Here is a 23,809-nt window from a genome sequence, read left to right on the forward strand (position 1 = left end):
GGAGTAGTTAAAATTACCCCCTTTAAAAGATATGAGTCCAATGATTTTCATACTGCTTAGAAAACTGACTGACAGCTCAGATGTTCTCACTAACATAAAATTTCAGACATTATTTTATCACAGCAGTGCAGTTGTTTCCTTTTACTCATATAAGTATTTTAAACAAAACAAAATAATCCACAGGTGAATTAAACTGCTTACCTTTGAGCCTCGCTCATTAAAAATAATTTCAACATCTAAGATTTTACCAAATTGCTGCAAAGAAACAGAAAAGTTACATGAAAATAAGGTAACTTCAACCCTTCTATCACATAGAGTACAAATGTTTGTTTCAGGAAATGGTGCAACACTTTAAAAAAGTTAAACAATATAAAACCAAATACTGTTAAACACAAAAGAAGACACGCTAAAAGGAGTCAGATCAATATTACATCTCAGTTGTGCGCGTCATTATGCTCGTTACAGTCATTCCACAGAGGAACTTGAAGCTCAGTGAAGCCCCCTGACAGAGAGGAAAGAGCATTAGCCATGATCACACTGAAGTCAAAGTCCCAAATTTCTGGATTTTCCAGAAAAAAGTCAAGGAGTTTGGTTACTTCTGCCTTACAGGAATAGGATTAAACCAGGTGGGAGTTTTGTTGCTCGCTTCCAGGACTGAGGATTTCTTTCCACCCTGCTGAAATTGGTAACCATTATTCCCTAAGAAGTTTTGCCTTACTGGAGCATAATTTGAAAAACTAGAATGGATACTCACTTTGGGGGGATTTTTTCTCTGCTCAGAATTGCATTTTTATCATAATATTAGAAGTAACTGTTATTGCCATTGACCTTACAATAGCACTGAATTCCCTAGATGTTGTTTGCACACACAAAAGCTGAACACAGCTGCTTGTCCCCAAGGAAAAGACCCTATTGGACTTGGCTTAGGAAGAGAATAAATGGTAGAATACTTCCTGTTAGGACACGTTTTCTGAGGTGACAATGTAATGCATCAGGGGGTCATTTCTGTTATTTCAAATGTCATTAGCATGTAGTATGGATCAGCGTTAGCACTGGTAAGTGACCCAACATCTTAAACAAAAAGGCACACATTAGAGGCAGGGAAATGGACAGTAACCCAACAAGAGTCCCAGGAACTGCAGAAATGAGCCTATACAACAGTCTTTTAAGATATAATAAACAATTACAGGCTGGAAAGGACAGTATTCCTTCTCTAGCTTATTAAAGAGTTTCAACCTGGTCATCAAAAATAAACCATCACTTGGTATTATTTGGCTTATTTCATGTTCTTGCATTCACCATTAATTAATGTTTTAACTGCAGCTTCAGCCTCGATGCGGAGATGGACTTGATATTTAAACAATTCTCCTCTGTTATATTCATGTCCATGTAAAAAGATCATCTACTTTGTGTATAACATGGACATGATGCAGACCTCCCAAGTTTCATATGACATACTTCAACTGACACATGCAGAAATGTCATTTTTCTATCATTTCAGAAGCTAGAAGTTTACTGTGATCAAGTCATTCTGGAAGTCAGCTGGAAAACTCCAGCCCTTCCCCAGTGTCAGTCTTTTGAGACCTAAGACTTAGAAACATTAAAAGGAAATTTAGTTTTTATTCATTTATAAATTACAGTACCTAAAAAAAAAGAAATCTGTTTCATTTAATGTTTTTTTCAAATAAAATCTATTTTAAGTGGTTTGTTTAGTTTAAATAAATTACCGTATTTTTCTCTAGAGGGTCAATTATTATGCCTTCCGCTATTCTGCTGATGAGCTGGAAGCTGCATTCAGGGGAGGTAACTTGTACCAAGTCAGATACAGCAGAACAGTCACTCATTTCCCAGTACTACACCAGGATTCTTTTTCCAGTGACTGTTTCCTTCAGAGGAATAAATATTAAGGAACACAGTCTTTTGACTCACATACAAACACATTAGAAGAACTTAAAAATCTAAACTGAATGTGAAAGATGCAGAGAAGTACAGAGCCATGGAGCACTTGGTGCTGCACTGAATAACCAACTGTAACGCAGGAGAGAATTCCAGTTTAGTGAGGCAGAATAAAGAGAGCAAGAGTAACATAAATACTCCAGAGTCCTCGCTTGGACTCTAATAGATGATCAAGTACTATTTCTAGATAATGCTTAGTGGCATTTCAAACTAAACCTGAGAGTTCTTGGGTCAGGGAGCAGAAACACAGTCTAACCTCTCTCAGTTACAAATCCTATTGCTGATGGCATGTCCAGGGCCTGTGTGAGACACAGGGGATGTGCTAGAAGGCACCTGTGGCCTGGAGAGAAGCACAGATTGAGAGACTTCTAGAAAAATACTAACAAAAACCTTCAAAGCCTACAGACCTACAAAACCTGTGGAGATGGATGAGGATTCTGAACTTTGTGCTGAAATTCAGCCCATGCCTTCCTTTTGGGTCCCTTGCTCATGAGGTCAGGCATTGACCGTTTAACATCATGCTCTCCAAAATCAATAAATGCAGGCAGATAAATCCAGATGTGTACAGCAGCAATATGTATGCATGTAATATTTTAAACCAACACAGATAGCTTTCTGTGAATGTAGTACAAAACACCCAAGGGCATCACATACAGCAGAATCAGTGTAATTTCTTTTCCCAGTTGCGACTGGCAAATCAGATGTTTGGTTGTACATAGATTAAAAGGGAATCTTTACTGCAAATGGTTAAACAGCCTCAATCAGATGCAGCCCTCACGGCTGCCTATAGTAGAAAATACCTATTGCAATGCAAATGTAAAGAAAGCAGAAATAAATGATGAGCACTTACACCAAACATTTGTCTAAGGTCTGGATCCCGGAATCTGAATGGTATATTTGAGACGTGGAGCCGTTTTGGCTGTGATTTGTTTTCTGTGTTTTCAGAAGATTGTGTCTGTTGCTGGCCATCGGTCTGTGCTGCATCATCTGTCTGCTAAAAGGGTAAAGCAAAATAAAGCACACTGTAAGTATTTCTGGCATTTTTAATACAAGGGGGTGGGTGGGCTTAAATTCTGGAAAAAAAAAATACTAAAAAGCAGTTAAATCTGCTCCAAGGTATTGAGGAATACCAGAAGTTTAAATACATTAAAATCAAATCCATTTCTGTATCTGTCTCAACAGCATACATTCTCAGTGATAATATGTGTTTGGAATAAACTGGAGAATAAGTAGATTATTATTTGTAGATTTTCTGAGCTATTTTTAAATAATGAATAAATAGATCTCCCTACAAGACTGTAGAAACTCCTTTAACCTTTTCTGTGTTTGCCAAGGTAAGGAACTGAATCTGCAGTCCAAATGCTGCCTGCTAGCAGAGCAAGCCAGACACTTTGAAATCAGATTAGTGCTTTCATTCAGAGGCCACTGGGACTTCTCCACAAGAGGCAGGTAACACATCTCATCCCAGCTGCCGTTTCATAAGCGCTGCTGATGGGCACTGGAGGGTCATTCTGTCCAGATAAATGGTGACCATTATGGAAAAGGCCTTGAGTTGTGAGAGGGAACAGAAGTTTAATCAGTGATGAAGGTTGCCTGACAGAAAAGTGAGACACAAAGTTTTACAGATTCTCTTCTTCGCCAAAACAAGGTTATGCCGTGGTACTTCCCACAGGGACACTGTTCCCTGGTTTTAAACTTCTGCTTTAAAATTGAAGGACATTGCCATGTATTATGATTTAACAAACAAATTATAAATCCCCAGTGAGATTAAGGAAAAGAATATAAAATGGCCCTCATCCAAAAAGTAACACTGACCAATGCTGGTCAATCAGTATGTTACAGAAATTACTCATCTCTGTTCTTTAATTACATCCTACAGTGCCTAATTAATTACTGCTTGTACAGCACACAGTCATTAGACAAGATTCTGCATGGGTATGTGAAAACAGCACAGTCATACTCATCTGCACTGGTAGAGGGGTTTGGAAGAATAGAAAGGGAAAGAAAATAGTTGAATGAAAAACTACAAGGATGATCTGACAGACATTACTCCATTTACTCTGGCCTTCCTCTTCCTTCTGACCCCGCTGTTTTCCTAAGTATTCCTCTTTCTCTTGTGTTCCAATGTTACATTCAGTTTGTCTTTCTGACTTTTTTCAATAGAAGAAAAAAAAGACGAAATTGCCCATTTCCTGCTAGTATGAAATTTCTTTTAAAAGGCAACAGTTTAAGCAACATAAAAATGCTTAAATAAAATAAACCTTACCACACAGTTTTAGTACCCACAAGCCTGGTGAAGAGGAAGCAAAAGAACTCAAACGGAACACATCATTTACATCAGCAATAACTACATATAAATTGAATTGCAGCAAGTTAAATTCAACAATACCTTCCCTAGGGAATACAAATGTTCTCAAATTAAAAGTATTAACATCTATATTGCCAATAATTCTGTGCTAAGAACACTTTATAAATAAAGGTTCTCATTTCTGCAGCAGCTTCAGTCCAGCAGCAGCATCTTTGATATTTCATGGGATAGGAAGAGACTCACACAAACTTTTGTGTGCACTGAAGAAAGATTTACTAGTCCTCCAAACAAACAATGGGATCAGATCAAGCGTAAACCTAAAACTGAGTCAGCGCCACCACATCTCTTTATCTGCTACTCCCTGAACTCACAGGCAGGGGCCCACAAACTAAATAATTTATCTTTATAAATATTTTGTGATTTAAATAGAAAATATGGTATATAGCTGTCAAGAGACAAAAATGTTCCATGCTAATCTATTGTTATCTAAAATCAACTCAAAAATTTCAAATTTAGATTTTGAAGTAACTGTTCCATCCAGAGATACCACAGAGACTATTTTCTACCTTCAGGCATCAAAGGAGAGAAATATGAAAGAAATTTGGTATGTGAGAGTAGGTGGGAGATGATAAGACTGGAAACTCTTGAAATACAATACCCCAGAAGAATGTGAGGTCAATTATATTAATCTGAAGAGAATTAAAGAATTCTGAAGGTGCTGTTGAGCTTCAGGAAGAGAGGGAGCCCCAGGAAGAAATTATATAATCAGTGTCCTGTATAAATGCAAATTGAAAAGAGTAATCTTTGTTCATTGTATCAATAGAAATGAGGAGTAGGAGGGGTGAACTGTGCACCACAAACATCCCAAAACAGTGGGAGAAACTTCCCTAGTAAGCAGCTGAACAGACTATGGTCAGCAAAATCCAGTGAGGTTTCTGAAGATGGTGTTAAAATGGAGCTACAAATTATGGGTGAAGAGAATAAATCCAGGTACTGTTATTTTCTGGGCCTTTGGTTGGGTTTACCACTTTTAAAAATCATTTTTATTCTAAGAAGCCTCAAATTTACACTCTCAGCACAGAATGTCTCAGAGTCTGGGCAGCGAGGACTGAAAACCAGAAACTTTAGCAAGTCACTGTCATCAACAATTCATACCTGTCCATGACCCTCAAGATCCCCGGGGCAGAATTAACAGGGCTAAGCCATTTAAAACATATTAAAAGGCTTGGCAATGTATCAGTCTCTTTACAAAGCACCCAGAAATCCACGGGCATGCCTGGGAGATCTGCACAAGGATAACTGCGAACTGAAATTGGAATGTGAAGATTATGCAAAAATTTCCAAGTAACACACCAAGGAGGTAAAACACACATGGGACAGAGGACAGGCTGGATTTTGAAAAATCCCAGCCAGGTAACTTTCAGAGCTCTGTGGACTCACAGAACCAGAATGTCATTTACCTTAAACATACATAATACATTTCAGGAGAATATCTTCACTGCTAGAGGACCTGAAGTTTTATATTCCTTTAAAAATTAATTGAAGTTAGGATGTGGCATTATCCTTCCTCCATCCCTGCAGTCTTGCATGCAATCAGACTGCTTTCTGGTCCTTATTCCATCACGTATTTGCAATTATAAAATATTAAAGAATCTTAATATATGATAGTCTTAAAACCTATAATGAAAGTTATAAATACAGAACGCAGAAATAGAAGACCAAATTCTCACTTACAGCAAAACAAATTGAGGTGATCTCCCTTTACTTCAGTGAGGTACTGAAGGCTTAAGTGTTAAAATAAATTAGAATTGAAACCATTCTTACAGGTAAGCAAACCCATCTCAAAGAGGGAATTTCAGAAAACAATTTTTTGGTTTTTTCATATAAGATAATAATATAATAATAATAATTTCAGTATAAACATTTGGTATCCTTTTAAACTAAATTCATCATCATGAGTTAATATCTATTGATTTCTAGAGAAATTCTTTATCTTTAGCAAAATACTTTTCTTTTTGTTTCCTTAACTCAGTTCTAGAAACAGAAAACTTCTATTAATTAAAAGACTTCACTCAAGTTCTTAAAGACTTGACACTGAAGTAAAATAGTTGAAGTAATTTTTCTGGTTTCCCTTCCTAGCTTTTTCGTGAGAATTTAAGAAACAAAAATTATACAAATGAGGAAAACTACTAAACCAAATATTTGTTTGGATAAAATAAATTTGACAACATTTTATTTGGAAAAAAAATATTAACTCCCCCACACCCACACCTTTTCTTTTAAGGCCTTTTTAATCCAATATTTGCAGCAAATTTCACTCAAAAGTACATTCTAAAGCCTTCATGCAGCCTCAAATACAACCCCATTTCCCAGCTGACTCCTGACTGGACACAGGAGTCTCATCTGCCACCTTTAGCACTTGTGGCAAAGGCACCACACACAATAAAACAATGAGCAGTGAACCTGAAATCAGAGAGGGCCTTGTGCACATTGATTGGGTAGAAAAAAACCCATTCCATTCTCCTTCCTGGCTAATACAAACTCTCTGTATCCCTCTCCATCCATCACTGCAGACAGCCAGCCCTGGAATGTTTCTTACACTGGAATTGTAAGAGTTTCACTTTCCCTCCATTCTTTTTCACTGACTAATACCTTTCATTTCCTACAAAACAATGGTGGTGTGGACAAAATCTTTCACCCTCAAATCCTGTTTCCAATGCGATGAAATGCTGCCACAGAAGAGCTGTTTGCACACCACTACAAGAAGAACGCTGTCCTCAATCTCAGCTTGTCAAGAGTGAATGGAACACAGACTGTAGGAACACCTAAAATAGAAGCAAACCTTTTATCTCTTTCTGGACAAAGTGAAAATAAGTTGTATTGGAACATGAAAAGCTTTACTGAGTCCTGATCATTCTGTTATAATCTGTAAACAAATACAAATCTGTTGCATATCTTTTATACCCACACCAAGTGTAGAGGAAGAACAGCCTAATTCTATCAGGAACAACCTGTAAACTATTTACAGGGAGAAAAGAAAGAAGAAAAAAAAGGAACAGATTATTTTTTAAAAATATGATCAATGGTAAATTAGGTGTTGAATATCTCATGTATACATGCCAGCACAGGGTAAAGCTCTTCAGAATTTTAAATTTAGCAAAAAAGAAAGCACTCATTGAATTTGTTAATAAATGCTCAAAGCAGCCCCTGTTTTTTTCCTGCTGCACCAATCAAGTTATTTCTCAGAGAGAAAGAGCTTGTGAATGTCTTCTAGGCATTATTTGATTAAGTTGACAATACTATGTGAGCAATGGTTGGGTACCCACTGTGCTGTACTTTTGACCAAATTGATTTGTGTAATGAACACTTGCTCTGTCTCTTCTCCAGCCTGAACAGGGTTCTTGATTTAACCGGTGGTGCTGGAAGCCAAGTGAATTTACAGCCCCCACAGTCATTCTCTCTCAATCTGGAGAGAATAGCAGCAGCAGTACATGAGCAAGCATAATTCAATACATTGTGCTATAAGCGCAGAAAATAATATCAGAGCTCTGCAATATACCTGTTTGATTTGATTTGTAAACCCGATAAAAAAAGCAATCGAGAAAAGTTCAGCAGAAAATATATATATACGTCCTGAGCAAAAATATAACCATGCCCAATGTGTACAAACTGAAAAAATCATGCATAGTAAATCAGCTTCATACTTCCCTTAGATAATATTGCACATTTTCCATTTTAAAAGGGTCTAGATTCTGGAAAGTTACCTTTCCATTAAAAAGAGAGCAAAGAGAATAATTTAAAACCGAGTTTGGGACTTTCTGAAAGTGCTGTTTCCCAGATACACCACTAACAAAGAACTGACATAGCGATGTGCTTGTAGCTTTCCTGTTTTCCTAAGTAGATCGACTGATTAATTAATCATACTTGTTTTGATAAATTTATATTCTGAAAAGTCCCAGCTCTACAACGTGCTTCCCAGAAGCATAACAACACAGAAAAAATGGAGTTATAGACGCAAATCCATCTGTTTGGGCTTAAATGTTCACACAAAGATGTACACAGGAAAAAATTCTATCACTAGGCTATTTCACAACAGTGATAAACATTACCAGATGTACCAGTGACTTTTCTTGTGAACTGCATCTCTGTTATCCTTTTCTCATGACTAAGATCAATCATAAGGTCTCATTACTTTCAGGATATTAAAAGTTGAGATTAATTCTTCAAATTAGTTCTAAAGATAAAAATATTTCAAGTACTTCAGAGTGCACAGCATGCAGCTCATGCCACATCCATTTAACCTCTTAAGAATCCTTTCCTGAAGAGAATGTACACTGTTCCTTGTTCTGTTCTAGTGCAAAAAGCACACAGATGTTATGCAGCAAGAAATAAAGAACTCGAATAATATAATCATGACTGCATTTGATCATTTGGAGCTAGATGATCGTTAAGGTCACTTCAACACTAACCCTTCTATGATTATGTTGCTAAATTTCTGGTGTAGCTGAGTATCTCACGCTCCAGAGATGCTTGGTTTCAGAGACACTGCGACTGAAACCCTGCAGGGCAAACCCTGACCCCCTTGTTTTTAATGGTAAAATTCCCTTTTGTTTCAGCTGGGTCACAACTTCACCCTGATGCTAAACCCACTTGACAAACTGATTTCACCATTACCATTAACTTCACTCTCTTTCCCAGATTACAAAAGGTACAACGATCCTGGTTTCATATCCTTTACAAAAACATTTTACTATCCAAAGCACCAAATGCAAACTGACCAAAGCAATTACTGTGTGACCGTACCCTGGGACAGCTCTGAAAGAACCGGGCAGAGGAGCCAAGTCCCTGTCCTGAAGGCTGAGCTGTCCCCTCTCCAAAGTGCTGAGTTCTCACCCTGGCCACTGGCCAGTCTGTTAATGCCTAAGAGCCATCCTCCCTTCCATTTCACTACTGGCAAAAGTGTGCTGGATGTTCAATTGTGCCTATTATTCTTATTACTAAAATACATCTTTTGGAGGTGAGGTGAGATGTGAGACACACACGTTTGGCTTGCGAGCGATGCAGGCAGGGTGTCAGTGCACCTTTTGTAAGGGACAACACCCAACTACCTCCCTTCTGGAATATTTTCTGTCAGAGGTCCTTGAGCAGTCAGACGAATACAATTTACTCTCAGGAAGACAGTGTAAGGTGGCTGACTCTGACTGGGACATTTGTTTTAGATATACTGCCACACACAAGCACACCCCGGTAGAATCCCCTAATCCAATTTACTGACAAATGAAAAAGAACCTGAATAATTTTGTGCTTTGCTTCAGCAGTTTCTGACGTTCCACTATTGAACATGCTCTGGGGTTTCAGCATACTGGGTATTGTTCAGGGCTGAAGACTTGCAAGCAGCAGTGATTATTTCTCTCATTTCTAGATGGATGCATTCTGGATGCTGATACCACAGGCTACAAGAAAGCACTGCTATTATTGTGATAGCTTATGCATAGAGAGCTAGCAGCCTAAATAAGAGATCATTAATTCTGAGGACAGATAGGAGCAATAAGATAGGTTTCTTAAGCCTCTGGTACTGCAGGACAATCAAAGAGTAATTAATAACTTGGCTACATTAATTATTTCCCCAATTAATCTTCCTTAACAATATGGAATATAGCCCTTATATAGTGCTTTACATTGCCTTTGCCGGTTCATCATTTTTCTTCTAAAATATTCAGCAGGGTCCCAGGGAATAGCATATCAATCATGTCTGGAGGAGAATCACCAAAAGCCATACATTTTTTGACTTCTGAACATGTCTCAAAACTTGGGCCAAATTTGCTGGTATAAGGAGCAGATAATATTTTTAAAAGAATATTTGTAATATGTTTTAATAGAGTTGTGTGTGACCAAGCAGTTGCCAGGTTCAGTTAAGGACATCCAGCTGACATCAGTGTATCAGTAACTTAAAATGGGAGAAGGAATGATAAAAGGTTGCCTCAATGCATTATTTATTGCTTGTATCGATTCAGTAAATATTTCTGACCACCTACTGGTCCCATCCAAAACATCACAACAGCAATTAACAAAACCTTTCCCTAATCAGCTGTACCCTGGCTCCATTAGCCAAGAAGGAAATGCATACACACTATGCACATCTTTAGAAGTTCATGCTACATATAATAAAACTCAATTATTGTGATATTTCCATAAGATAATATTAAAATAAAGTCCTTGGATTTATCCTTAAAAAAAAAAATTAGCACACAGATTAGGAAATATTATACTGGCCAAAGGACAAAAGCACAAATTTAATCCAAATGAAAAATCTTAAGTGATGATACAGAGACACAAAGAAATACTCAATTGATGTTGTTATTCCTCTTTCATCTGTTAGTCAGAAGCCTGGTTTTTTTCTGATGTAATTCTTGTTGTTCCTTAAAAGGGCTTCAATATCAGGAAGAAAGTGTTCAAAATTAACTTCCTTTCAATGCTTGAAAGCTTAATGTAAAATCCAGACAGACAACCAATGAAAATATATTAAAAAACTCGGTGACAGTAAATATAGAAATCTTGATTGGAGTTGATTAGAGGGTATTTTATCATTTGAGTGGGAGCTGGAGCTTCACACTGCACAGGCTGGCTTACAAAGTACTACCAGAACAAGATGCCACCAGTATCCTCAGCACTAAAAAATGCCTTGCTCATGACATTTTCCCCCACAAATTGCTCAGCACATTTACACTCCAGATTCATCTCTTATCTCTCCCACTGGAGCTTGTTTCCCCCTGTGTGCCTAAAAGGACACACAATGCTCATGCTGTGGTTTCATGAGCGCCTAAAGCCTCAACACCACATCTGCCCTTCCTGACACTCGGGGCTCAGGCTCCTTCCACCCACCCCTCCAAATTAATTGGATTATATAAAGTAAGATATAGAAAATTATATAAAATAAGACTTGGAAAGCTTCTGAAAGTATCAATGGGGAATAGCTGTGGTATGTCCTAAATATGCAGAAATACAGATCTGCCATCTGAGTAACAACGTTTAAGGGAAAAGGGGTAAAACAGTGGCAGAAATGTTGAAATGTTTTGTAAAACTTAACAGGTAACTATAGCTAATGGTTATGATAGTCCTTAAAACACCTTAAGTTACACTTTGATAGGCAATAAATCAGGACACGATGCCCTTGAGAATATGACTTTCTGACTGATGCAAAACTTGGCATACTCGGATTCTGGAAATCCACTGATTCTCCCCAGTTTCTCCTATCCAACTCAGTTATTACCTTGATTTATGAAGAAATTATTCACAAAAGAACATAAATCAATACCCAGCAAGGCCACTGTACTTTTACCTGTGGTCATTCATTCATGCACAAGAATTACTGCTCTAATTCTTTTTTTTTTTAATGTTCTAATTAGATTAAAAATTCTTTCAAGTGTTATGCCTCATAAGTCAACATTATAAAAGTCTGCAGTGCTGCAATAAAGGTTTTTAAACTTTTGTTCTGGCAGCAGGCTCTATCTGGACAAAATAACATTCAACATCTCCAACTACCTTGTACAATGCTGTGACACTTAATATTTGTCCAAATTAAAAAATCACTAATTAAATACTGTGCTACACAGCTTCAGAGGACATTACTTCCTTAAAAAAAAAGGAAAGAAGAAAAGGAAAGAAGTGTCTTTAGATGGAACATTTGCAGGTTTGGCTACGAGTTGTTTACCCTCAGCTTGAATCAATGCACACTAGTTCCTGAAATTCCCCCCGAACTCGATTTATGTCATGCATGTAAAGTCCCTTTCTGTGAGAGTTGTGTTGACACAACCAACTGCTGAGTGAACTTGTGAGAGCAGAGTTTCATGCTGAGCGAGAATGGCTGATTGCTCCAGCTCCAGCTCTTGAAAAGAAAGAAAATGCGACAGCATGATAAAAGGTTTTTCTCTGTTTGACCCCTCACCTATTGGTGGATCCCTACTGTGACTTTCCATTTGCTCACTTGCATATCTTTGCCCAAGGAGTCAGTTCTTGAACCCACTGAAAGACAGAAGAGTTTGAGGGCTCTCTGTGTCACAAATGACACTTTCTAAATGACATTGCTCTTTTTATACTGAGGTACTCACCAACTTAACAAGCAGCAGTTAAGTTCCTTGCAGGATAGTAATTTCTCAAACTTAGCTTAACACCATTGCATGAAAAAATAGCAGAATTTATTTGTCTTTTTGGGTATGTTTGGTGGTTGGATATCTTAGCACGTTGCAGCCAAATGCAAGCAGCATTTCCAAAGAGCTGGGACATTTTGAATGGAAAAGCAGGTCTGCAGCTGCTGTTCTCCAAAAGCAACATGCCTGAAGTTTCCCACTGGCCCAACCAGAGACAGAGAAGTCCACCTCAAGGAACATTATGCTTTACGTAAATCATTCTTTTTCATCCTTCAAGCTCACCCAACACCTTTCCTTCACTAATGTGAAAGACAAAGTTTTGGGAAACATCCATTTGTCCTTCCCTTCTCCCACTTCAAAAAAGAAACAAATAACCTAAAGAGTAGTGGATGGTTCAAAGAATTTCTAAAAGGTTTAAATCATCATTTCAAATCTAGCTGTGAATGCTGATGTTATGATGAATTCTGCTCAATCATATGAATGCAGCTTGTTATTGAGCTCACAATGCAGCTCCCACTGCAGAATTGCTTTGATTACTGATACTCGAGTTTGGGGAAACATCTTCTGAAGAACTGGAAACATGACTCAGATGCCCTGAAATCATGTTTCCTTTCCTGGAAAAAGTTCTCAGGAAAGAGGACAAAGAAAACATTCTCTAACAGCAAACCTGGAATCAGGAGGATTGGCACTGTGAGTTAACAGCTAATTCCTGTCTTTCCCTCTTGCTCACAAGCCTGCCAGCAGACCTCTTCCCTTATTCATCCTCAAGCACAACAACCAGACATTTCTCAGGTGAGATATTTCTATTTTCATCTAATATCTGTACAAAGAGGCCATTAGCCATAATAGCAGTTTTGCTGTCTGTAGTTCCCTTCAGGAATCAGTACAGGTTGGTACAGCCATGTTCCCTCAGCTACTGTGACACTGTTTCACCTCCCCTTGAATTCTCAGAAAAGGGACTTGCTCAATTAATGTTTGTAGATGAAACCAGGCAGGGTGGGGTGACTGATACCCCAGAGTGTTGTGCTGCCACGCAGAGGGACCCCAACAGGCTGGAGAAACAGGCAAGAGGAACCTCATGAAGTTCAGCAAAGAGCTGCACTTGGAGAGGAACAGCCTCACGCACAGGGGAGAGACAGGCGGAAGAGCAGTGCTGCAGGAAAAGAGTCCAAATGGAATAGGAATCAACAATAGGTGAGGGATTGGAGCATCTGGCAAACAAGGAGAGAATGAGAGAGCCAGGACTGCTCAGCCTGGAAAAGAGAAGGCACAAATGCCTGATGGGAGGGAGTAAAGATGAAGGAGCTACACTCTGGCCAGTGGTGCCCAGTGAGGCAACAAAAGGCAATGAGCAAAAGCTGCAGTTCAGGACATTCTGTGTAGAAGCTGGGAAAAGCTTTTCCTGTCTGTGAGTGATCTAACATTAGAACAGATTTCCCAGGGACCTTGTGGAGCTCCCTGCCTGAAGGAGTTCAACACCCATCCGGACACAGTCCTGAAAAACCTGCTCTAGTTGATTCTGCTTGACTTCTCAGCAGATCAAGGCCAGGTCCAGTGACAATGACCAGCCTTGTACACCCCAGGTAAGCTGTGATAGAGCAGGAGCAAGGTCAGAACAGGACAGCAATCAGTGGGTCAGGGCCCTGTTCCATGGGTCAAAGATCTGTTCAGAGGGTCCCAAAGCAGGCAGGGCTGTGAGGGGGAGCCCAGTGGAGGCTGGGCAGGGCAGGAAGGACCAGCAGTGTCCTGACAAGGACCATTCAAAAAGGCTGATGTCAGAATATCGTGAGAAAACAACATGCAAAGGGAGAACATCTAAAAAGGGAGTGAAAAAAATGTTCATTTGGATGGGCAAAAATTTCCTCCTTGACAGCAGTTAGTGCTCTTGTGCTCTGCAAATTATGGATGCAAATGCATTTTACACTTAGATAACAGACTGGGTCTCCTTTTCTGATTCATAGGTGCTCTTGCTACCAAAATGCTTTTGTTTTTAATTTAACAGGACTGCAATAAGTGGATTGTTTTGTTTTGAATATTGTCATCAACAATTAAGTATCTACAGATGAAATTGATGCCCTCCAGTTCAGTGATTATTTTGGATTATTCTTCATTTGCCTTGCAGTACTGAGAACACCGCCCAGATTTACACGACTTGGTTCACAAATCTACTGTGGGTGAATATGAAGGAAAGGACAACAAGTAGAGCCTCTAAGTCACATCTCCTCTGAAAAAAAGTATTTTACTAACTGAACCAAGTTTTCGATTGATTTCATTGATGCTTTAATAATAGAATACAATAATGATAAGACTTAGAGTTACTTTTCAAACAAAGCTTTAGTCTAGACAAGTAAGGAAAAAAATCAGTTAAATAGTTATTTATATGAAAAACCCTCTGCAACAAAAATTGCTAAAAATATCAGCAATAGCTGTGTGTTGTTCATTGCAATTATCTGGGCCAATCTTGCATTCTCTGCATGCACTATTTCTTCTGAAAAGTATTGTTTCAAATACCAGGCTTCACAAATGTAAGCATGCAAATGGTTATCCTGATTCCATATCTGACATCAATAACTTCAAAATATGCAAGAAACCTCTGAAAATGCCACTCTTCAGCAAAGCTCCCCCTCAAAAAGAAGTTTTTTTCCATTACCTGGTGTGGGAGTGTGATAGAATTTCACAGAACCATGGAATGGTTTGGGTTGGAAGGGATCCTAAGGATCTTTTCATTCCATCCCCTGCCATGGCAGGGACACCTTCCACTGTCCCAGGCTGCTCCAAGCCCTGTCCAACCTGGCCTAGGACACTGCCAGGGATCCAGGTGCAGCCACAGCTGCTCTGGGCAACCTGTGCCAGAGTCTCCCCACCCTCACCTTTCTGAAATAGGCCAGAACTACTTCTTAAAATATTCTGTATGTCCTTTTCTAAATACAGGTTGTGTTCCTGTTTGTTTTTAGGCTACATTATGCATATGCATAAGGCTTTTAACCCCTTCCTCCACCAAAGATAGATTATTTCACAGAGCACTTTACTGTCTTGGAACACAGCTTCTGCAACACTTCAACTGCATCTCCTGTGGGTATTGCATGCATTGCATTTTAAAAAATTATTTACAAAAATAATCATCTTGTCCGTGTCATGCTTAGTTCTTCATTAAGCTCCTCACCATACTAAAAAGTGGTCAAAATCTACACAGCTTGGTAACCTTCACAACCATCTACAGGATTACTACAGCTGAGGATGCCCAGACACCCCACACACACAGAGATCCTTGTTTTCTGTGACTTGGCTCAGAAGAGACACAGAGAAAAGGAAGCCTCCACACCTTAGCATGGAATTGCACCAAAATAACCATTACATAAAGCAAATTATCATGCAATAAAGCAATATTATTATATCAGCCACTGACAACTGTAGGTCACCTCTTCCCATCACTGTTCTCCATCATGTGATGGCCACAACCCAAATAAACAATAAAGAGAGGAAGGATTAATGTTACAGAAAGGCACTCCAGCACCACCACTCTTCTCACTGTGCACTGATTTACCTGCTTACACTCTTTTACCTTTAAAGCTCACTTGGAGAACTAAGATTCCTATATTCCCCTTGTAAATCCTCTTGCCACATAAATTGAGTATACTGTACAATATTATAACCATGTAAGTAAGTAAATAAATAAATATATCTATTTTTTTGGGCAGTCATGATCACTGCATCATTTTTTAGTTCCTAGGATTTTCATTCCTTTCTGCATTCCAGTATCCTTTCCACCAGCACTGAAGTTTCTCTATGCACACACTTCGTTTCCTATATTAGTAACCAAAAGTTGTAATGATCACCTGATTCCTTGAACTATAACTAAAGTCTGATCTATTATTTGCAGCCAGTTGAAAGGAAAAAGCAACATAAAGAAAAACTGACAAGAGAATTCTGCCAGATGCCTATCACAGAGTTAGCTTATCAGCCACCAACCTCTGTGAGAATAATGCCAGTGTTTGACACCCCAAAGCCAGTCTTTCATCAAATTTAAGGAATTCTTTTTTTTTTTTTTAATCATATTTCAAACTTCTACAGCAAAAGAAAGCCACACCAATCCCAATCAACCATCCCTGTAGGTTAGTGGACTTAAACTGGAAAAAGGGAGGAAAAAAAAAGAAGTATGTTTTAGTTATTTTTGTGAAACTGCTTCTCAACCTATGCTTTTCTCTCTAACTTGTATAAGAGCTCAGCCAAACAGATTTTCAGTTTCTTTAGTGATTTTGGGACATGCAGTTATGTTTGGTTCAGTGCTGTTTCAGAAAATATTTGGCAATCTAACATATGCTCAAAACAAACCATTTCATGGTTCTTTTTTTCTCTTTTCTAGGTGTGGAACTTTCATTCTACTTTATACACTGACTGCCTCTACTGCTTTTTAAGGAAAAAAAGAGTTTGGTCAAGCAGTTTGACAACCAAGCCTACACTTCATAAGCTGTGCTTCAGGAATGTGAGGAAATCACAGGGGTTTTTTAATCTAAAAAACCAGACTTTATTCTGGATGAGCTAAGAATCTTCTTTGTGTGAGTAGGACTCAGACACTAATATGAGAGGAAGTTATGGCAATAATTAACAGCTATTTGAAGTAAAACTCATTTAGAAATATAATGAACTGAGAACACTTAAGCAGACTTCATTCAGGGAAAGATAAAAGAATAGCTTACAGAAATATGGCTGGAATTCCATTTACATTTACATCATCTGCTTTTGTAACACTTTCCCCTTCCCTCTGTTTCTAAAGGAAATAATGTAAAAAAAGCTCTTTGCTGGTGTCTTGGGGTGACGTTATGATGTGTATCCCATATCGCTGCCTATGCCCAGCAATTAGTTTTTGTGCCTTTCTATGCCTCTAAACTGAGCCTGAGAGGGGGAAGGAAAAAAACTGAGCAAAACTTTCTCAAAGCAGTTTGCAGCTCGTTCAAGGTCACATAAAGATAGCAGGTTTTTTTTCCCCAGCTGGGGCAGGGGAGAGAGGAAGCACCCGGCTTGCTGCTTTCCAGTCAGCTTTTGGCCAGTTTTTCCAGTTTCTTGTTCTCTGGAGAGAGACTGAGAGTTGAACTTTTCCTTCTCTGGAATTTCAGATTTTTTCTCCCTTTTCTACTGGACTGCTTGATTGCTGTAACATCAGAGCACATCGGGAGGAGTTTCCACCGGGCACAGAGGGCCTGGCCCTGGCCCAACCCCAGCTCTGAGGAGACCAAAGGGAGGACTCGAACACTTTCCCAGGTTTTTCCTTCACAGCGAAAGATTTTACCATTTAACATTATTTTCCTTTCCCGTGTGTTTGTTAAATAAATAGTTTTATCTTCTTCACTTTCCTTCGAGGAAAATTTATTTTTTCCCGAACCTGCTGGGGGGAGGGGTGGCTGTGCCTTCTCTCAGAGGATATATTTCTAAATTTGGCCAAACAGGAACAGCTGGACTTCTGGAAGTGGATTTAAAACTCAAATTGTAAATTATAGCCTTTATTGTCCACTCACTTCCTCATCGGTGAAGAGTTCATCTCCTGACCACTCAATAGCTAGAGAAAATCTACCACAAGCAGTTTTAATTATTACTTACAAAATGAAAGAAAAGCAGTTCAAGAAGTGACACTCAAAATGATCAGTGCAATTTGAAATTCCTTCAGTTATTTGCATAACCATCCAATATGTTTTAATGGCTGCAGTTATGAGATTATCTAAATTCATGAAGAATATATATTTATTAACACATGTACTCAGCACTTTTACTCTTCCCTGATTCGAATGTCAGGTGAACATTTCAACTGAGGGAAAATGAATTGTGAGCTAATGATGGGCAGTTCTGTCTCACCTGACTCACTCAAGTGAAGAGCCTCTAATAGACATTGGGGGGATGCATTAAATTAGGAACCACGCCATTGAGTTCTCTCAAATTTCCTTTAAATAAAAAGCAAGAAGAAAAGGTTAATTAAGTTCTACCACGCAATTCTATTAACAATATCCATGATTACTGTAGCATGAGGAGGACATTTAATTCAAAAAAGAAAAAAAGAAAGGGGGAAGAGGCCCTACTGAAATAGGCAGCTGGTCAATCAGAATGACTGAGCAGTGGGGGCTGCTTTCAGGCACTGCAGGCTCTGAGGCTTCTGTAGCAAAAAATCCTAACAAATAAAATCCTAACAAACTAAGTTTCTGCCCAAAAGTATGACACAGAAAGGCTCATAACCTAATATGCAAATATAAGTTGGTAATATATAATATTATTGTCTGTTATCTTCAAACTCCTGTATTTTATACTACAAAGCAGCATTTGACAAGGAGAGTCATATATCTGTAACTTGATATTCTGGCCCACCAGGGCTTTGTGATTTGGATTTCTAGCTTGACCAATTGCTCTCAAATAAAACAAACCATCTCAGCATTTGTTTGAAATGAAATACGAAAATTGAAATATTTGAAAATATATTATTTTCAGAGAAATTATGAGGGCTTTTACAAGATGTTTTGCTGTCTGGTCTCTCACAGGTTTTTTTGTGATAATTCTGTCAGCACAGCAACTGCTCGCAGTGTTCCCTGCAAATTTAAATGAGGTCTTAAACTAAAAATAATAATCTACAGAGATTCCTAAAGACATATTTGCACAATCCAAACACTATCAACTTAAACTGTATCTTAATAAGAACAGAATGTGTAGATTTTCAACACCTCAAAATAATTAAAAAAAAAAAGATGGATGTGTCTAAATCAAATATTTTCACTTCAACATTTTTCTTGTCTAGTCCCCCAAAACTACTGAATGTCCTTCAGATACAGATGTACTTTCTGAAGAGAATAAATTGAAAAATAAAATATTTCTTATGTAACCAGAGAGTAGACAAGGATGAAAGCAGGTATCAACAGCCTGCAATTTTTTTTTATATTTGATTCCAGATTTTATTAAGTGTTTCAATTTAGCCTGGCCAAAACATGGCACTTCATTGAAAAGAGTGGAATGGACTCAAAAGATTAATGACAGTAAAATTATCCTAATCTGTCATAAGCTCTGATGTAACAGTAAGAGGAAGTAATTTGCTTTAGTAAAAACCAATGATCACCAAAGCATGAAAATTAACACTCCACAGAGGTAGATATTAAATGAGAAATATTAGCTGCATCAGCACATTGGAGACAATTATAAAGTGCAGAGGATTTCTGAGACTGAGAAATACTATATTTATTATGATAAAGTCAATTTTACCACTCAGTAAATGCTCAGTTTGTGATTTTAGTACTGAATTTCTTTCCCCTCAAAGGTAACCTGCATTACTGCTTTCCAGAATTTATATCACTTTTGTTTCCTTTATGCATTATTGCTTACTTTATCTTATGGAAACTTATTAATACAGAGAAGACAAAAAAATCACTGAGTATTACTTTATTTTATTACTTTCCTTGAGCAGCCAGACAACACCTGACATGCTTTTGAGAAATTATATTAGTCAAAAAGGGCTTTTTATCAGTTTCAGTCAGCGAGCATTTATGAACAGATGAGAGCCTTTTTTTTTTTTTTTTTTTGGTACAAAGAGAAATAAATATGAGAAGATAAGTAAAAGTACACAGGGAAGATACTTTGCCTTTACATTCTTGTATTACAGAATAAATTCAAGCTGAAGATTTTTATAACCACCAGCATTCATAGTGAAAGGTGCTAATGCATCATTATGATCTAGCAGGTTGCTCGCTGTGTTTTACAGCCTTTCACACTACATTAACCTTTTGTACCTCAAGTATTTATGACCTCATAAGTAAGTATTTATCAAACTGAAAGCTCATATACAGCACTGTATTTTAGCTCTCAGTTTTTAGGAACATTTATAATTTCTTTTTCCCTGAATTTAGAATCACATTGGTTTACAGTCCATATTTTTAGCGAAGATATTAAATGCAAAGTAAAACTGGTTTTCCCACTATCCATGGAAATGACACAAAACTATGAAATGCCTTAAATAGGGTCTCATGCCAAGGTTAAAAAAACCAAACAAACAAAATAAAACAAACCCCAGCAAAACAACTTCCCACACAGATTTTATTCTACAACAAAATAAGAAACTGTTAGAAAAAGCAAATATAACTGTTATGCTTTCTGCAATATTCAACAGTGTATCAGAGCCAAACAACCAGAAGTAGTCTTGGTATGAGAATTGTCACAATTACTTAAGTAATAGGTTCCTGACCTACATATGCTCTTTATTTAACCAAAAAAACCCTTGAAAAAATAGCAATTCAGGCATATGCACTGCCCCATTTGAGAAAAAAACCCCACAGCTGGCTAATGTATTGAAGAAATATTGCACAAATACAGTATTGGTTGCAAATATTCTTCCCAGCAATTCACTGTGAAATCTGAGGTATGGAAACCTACCGTGAGCGAGGCCAAATTGTAACTTCACACACGTTCTTATCAAATTTGTGGCTAACAAACACTACAAATTTTTATACCTCTGAGAGAAACGAGGCCTGTCCAAACCTGTGTTGTCTTTGCTCTCTCTCAGGTGGTGTGAGACACAGCAAGGCAGTATCCTCCTACCCACAGGCACCTGAGCAATGGCAAAAGAAGGAAAGAAGAAAAAAAAAAAAGACAGGAAAGGAAGATCATGTGGAAAAAAACCCACAGAAAGGGAAGGAGGGTCTCTGCTGCTCAGTTACACCTTCTGCACACTTATGCAGGGACAGCTGAAAGAACAAGAAGTCAGCCTCAGCCTCCAAGGGGTTTCTGCCTGCTGGTAATTGTACTAAGATACAGATCACTGTTGGCCTTGACTGCTGCAGGTATTGTAGAGAAAAAAGAAGAAAAAACCCAAACATAAGTAACTTTGCTGCACATGGAATAGATTAAGGAGCAGCTGAAGCGCCCTTCTCCGACAAGATGCTGCCAGTCTCCCTCCCAGCCATGCTCCTTGTCCACACTGGGATCTCCTGCCACCCCTCTTGCAGCTTTCTGAGACTGTGAAGTTCAGGCTTTAAACTCAGCAACCCAGCAAGTCGAGGGCCAGTTTCCAGTCCCCCTCTGTCGCAACAGTCCCCGCTCCCTGCATTTGTAAAGCTGAATACCACAGCTAAACACTTTCATATTTGCTGCATATACAACACAGGGAGCTTCAGCCCCTTGCCATGATCCTGGCAGCAGTCATGGTCCTTGCATCATTTCATGCCCCACCCCTGACTCCTCAATCCCATTCCTCTGGGGAAGAGAGATGAAAACTGTGCCAAAGCAGAGGAGCAGACACATCTTGTCATTGTGTGTGGTATCAGCTCATCACATATCCCAAGGTGGGAGGGGTGGGGGAATGAAGAGATGGTAACTTCACACTGTCTGCATGGTATGTCTGAAAGTCAAACCAAGCTGCACAGTTTTCCCCTTAAAAAAAGAAAAGAAAAAAATATGTATAAATTTCCTAAGTAACAGAGCATCTCACCAACATTCTTTTTTATTCATACACCTGAAACATAGCATTCACACAAATCAAGCTGAGACTCTGATCTATTCAAAGCTCAATGTTCCAAAAGCATCAGTTCAAAATGAAATTCAGCAATAAGATTCTGTTGTTATGGAGAAAAAAGACTATTTCTCAGTCTAGACACTTGGGCTCAGGATAGCCAGCTTCTGCAATCAATTTTGTCATAGATTTGCCTCTGGCAGGTTATTTAAACTACTGCACCCTGGTTCCTTCTTAACAAAAGCAGAAAAAACAATAATTGTAATTCAGAAAAATCTCACAAAATGGTTGTAGGGATTAAATAAATCTTTTCATGAGATGCTTGGAGAGGATCATCCTCTAAACTCAACGAGAAAGAATCACACCAGATTAGATCAGCAGCAGCACATTCAGAAATATCTCAGTCTTATAGCCAACTCCCAAATCTAAAGAACTGAACATAAAGAAATACCTTCAACGTTTGAGGTCACAGACTTGTAAGGTCTCTATCTCAAACTGTTTTGTGCTACCCCGTGAGAGTGGTAGGAAATGAAATTCAACTTCCCTCATATAAGGAATGATCACCTGGAAACACATCAGAAAATCTGAAGAAAACACAGGAGGGTTGCCTTGCGTCCAAAGCCAGAGGAGAGGAGCCCTGTAACGCACCCAGAGATTGCCCTGTGCTCTGACAAGCTGCTGGCGACAGAAACCCCTCAGTCCCTCAGCTGCACCACAGCAGACACACTCTGCTCCTCAGGCAGTACCACAGCCTGTCACACATCCTCCTGCAGCCCCTGTGACATCTGTGTGAGGGCAGAACCACTGCAAGATTTCATAACATTGGTTACATCTCTGTGACAAGGCAATTCATCAGCCCCAACGAGCCTGTGCAGGGCAGCACCGAGCCCCCGTGGTGTGTTCCTGCAGCATCAACCTCAGCCTCAGGTATTTTGTGTATTCCCCACCTTCAATACACCAGAGAGTGGACAGTGCACTTGTGAATACAGACAAAACACTGAAGCAAACTTCAAAAAATCCTTCAAGCCCTCATAGCACTCAAAGCTCTTTTTCTCAGTGACAAAATTGGCCTCAACGTGCGCCAAATCATTTCACCAAAAGAAGGGCACGGTGCAAAGGTATTTTGTCAAAGTGAGAGCAACAAATTTATCACCTGGGCCCTATTAAAATTATCAAAGAGCCCAACTGCAAAAAATGTGAATAGCTTCTGGCATGAAATACCTGATCTTGTTGAAAACTGCTGAGCAAGTGCCACACCCTGTTCTGCATTTCATCAACAGCGCAAGGTGTCACAAAGCATCCCCCAAATAATTAGATCTTTCAATTGCATCTTGAAGATTTTCTAGTTTATTCCCATTTCTTCACCCCAAAAGTATGCTCAAGAAAAATCCCTTGTAATAAATGCAGAGTTTGTTAGAGGAGCAACAAACTTATCATCAACCATCTTTCTTCCCTTCTTTTTAGTCCCAGCAGCAACACACACGTGAGGAGACACAGCTTTCCAGAAGAGAATGGAGTCACTGGTCTGACACCTGTATGTGTGATATGAGGAACCTTCCCACAAATGTCTTAAATAACCCCATAATGAAGCAAAAAATCTCCTTTTTCTTACAATAAAAGCAAAGCACCATTCTCCATGGAAGAAAATGGATAGTAAATAGAAGATAGATAGACAAAAAAACCAAAACTTGAATATTCAGCAATACAAGCCCTCTTTTCTTCCCACTGAACGCAAAAGGCTTTAAAACACGGGGCACAGTAAGTTCAATCAAAATAAAAAGTATCAGGTTCCTAAATTATGGCTCCTAGCTAACTGGTTCTAACCTTAGCAGCTCTAAATGATCGGTGCCTGAAATATGTCAAATCAATAATTCAATTAATTAGAAAGCCACTCAAATGTGGGGCAATACATTACAACTGTTTAGG

The 23,809-nt window shown here is 38.6% G+C and overlaps 1 protein-coding gene across 33 annotated transcripts in view; it reads right to left on the reverse strand.

Moving 5' to 3' along the window:
• The window catches only part of RBFOX1 (RNA binding fox-1 homolog 1), a 1,117,054-nt gene that overhangs the window by 90,258 nt on the left and 1,002,987 nt on the right, over positions 1 to 23,809 (reverse strand). For all 33 annotated transcript variants that reach the window (XM_032125552.1, XM_032125546.1, XM_032125560.1 and 30 more), the window contains 2 exons: positions 2,807 to 2,950; positions 202 to 255 (listed from right to left, as the gene is read on the reverse strand). In XM_032125552.1, the coding sequence (XP_031981443.1) occupies positions 202 to 255; positions 2,807 to 2,950 (198 nt within the window). The remainder of the gene's footprint in view (positions 1 to 201; positions 256 to 2,806; positions 2,951 to 23,809) is intronic.

This window comes from Corvus moneduloides, chromosome 16 (assembly GCF_009650955.1).
Source record: "Corvus moneduloides isolate bCorMon1 chromosome 16, bCorMon1.pri, whole genome shotgun sequence".
Lineage (NCBI taxonomy): Eukaryota > Metazoa > Chordata > Aves > Passeriformes > Corvidae > Corvus > Corvus moneduloides.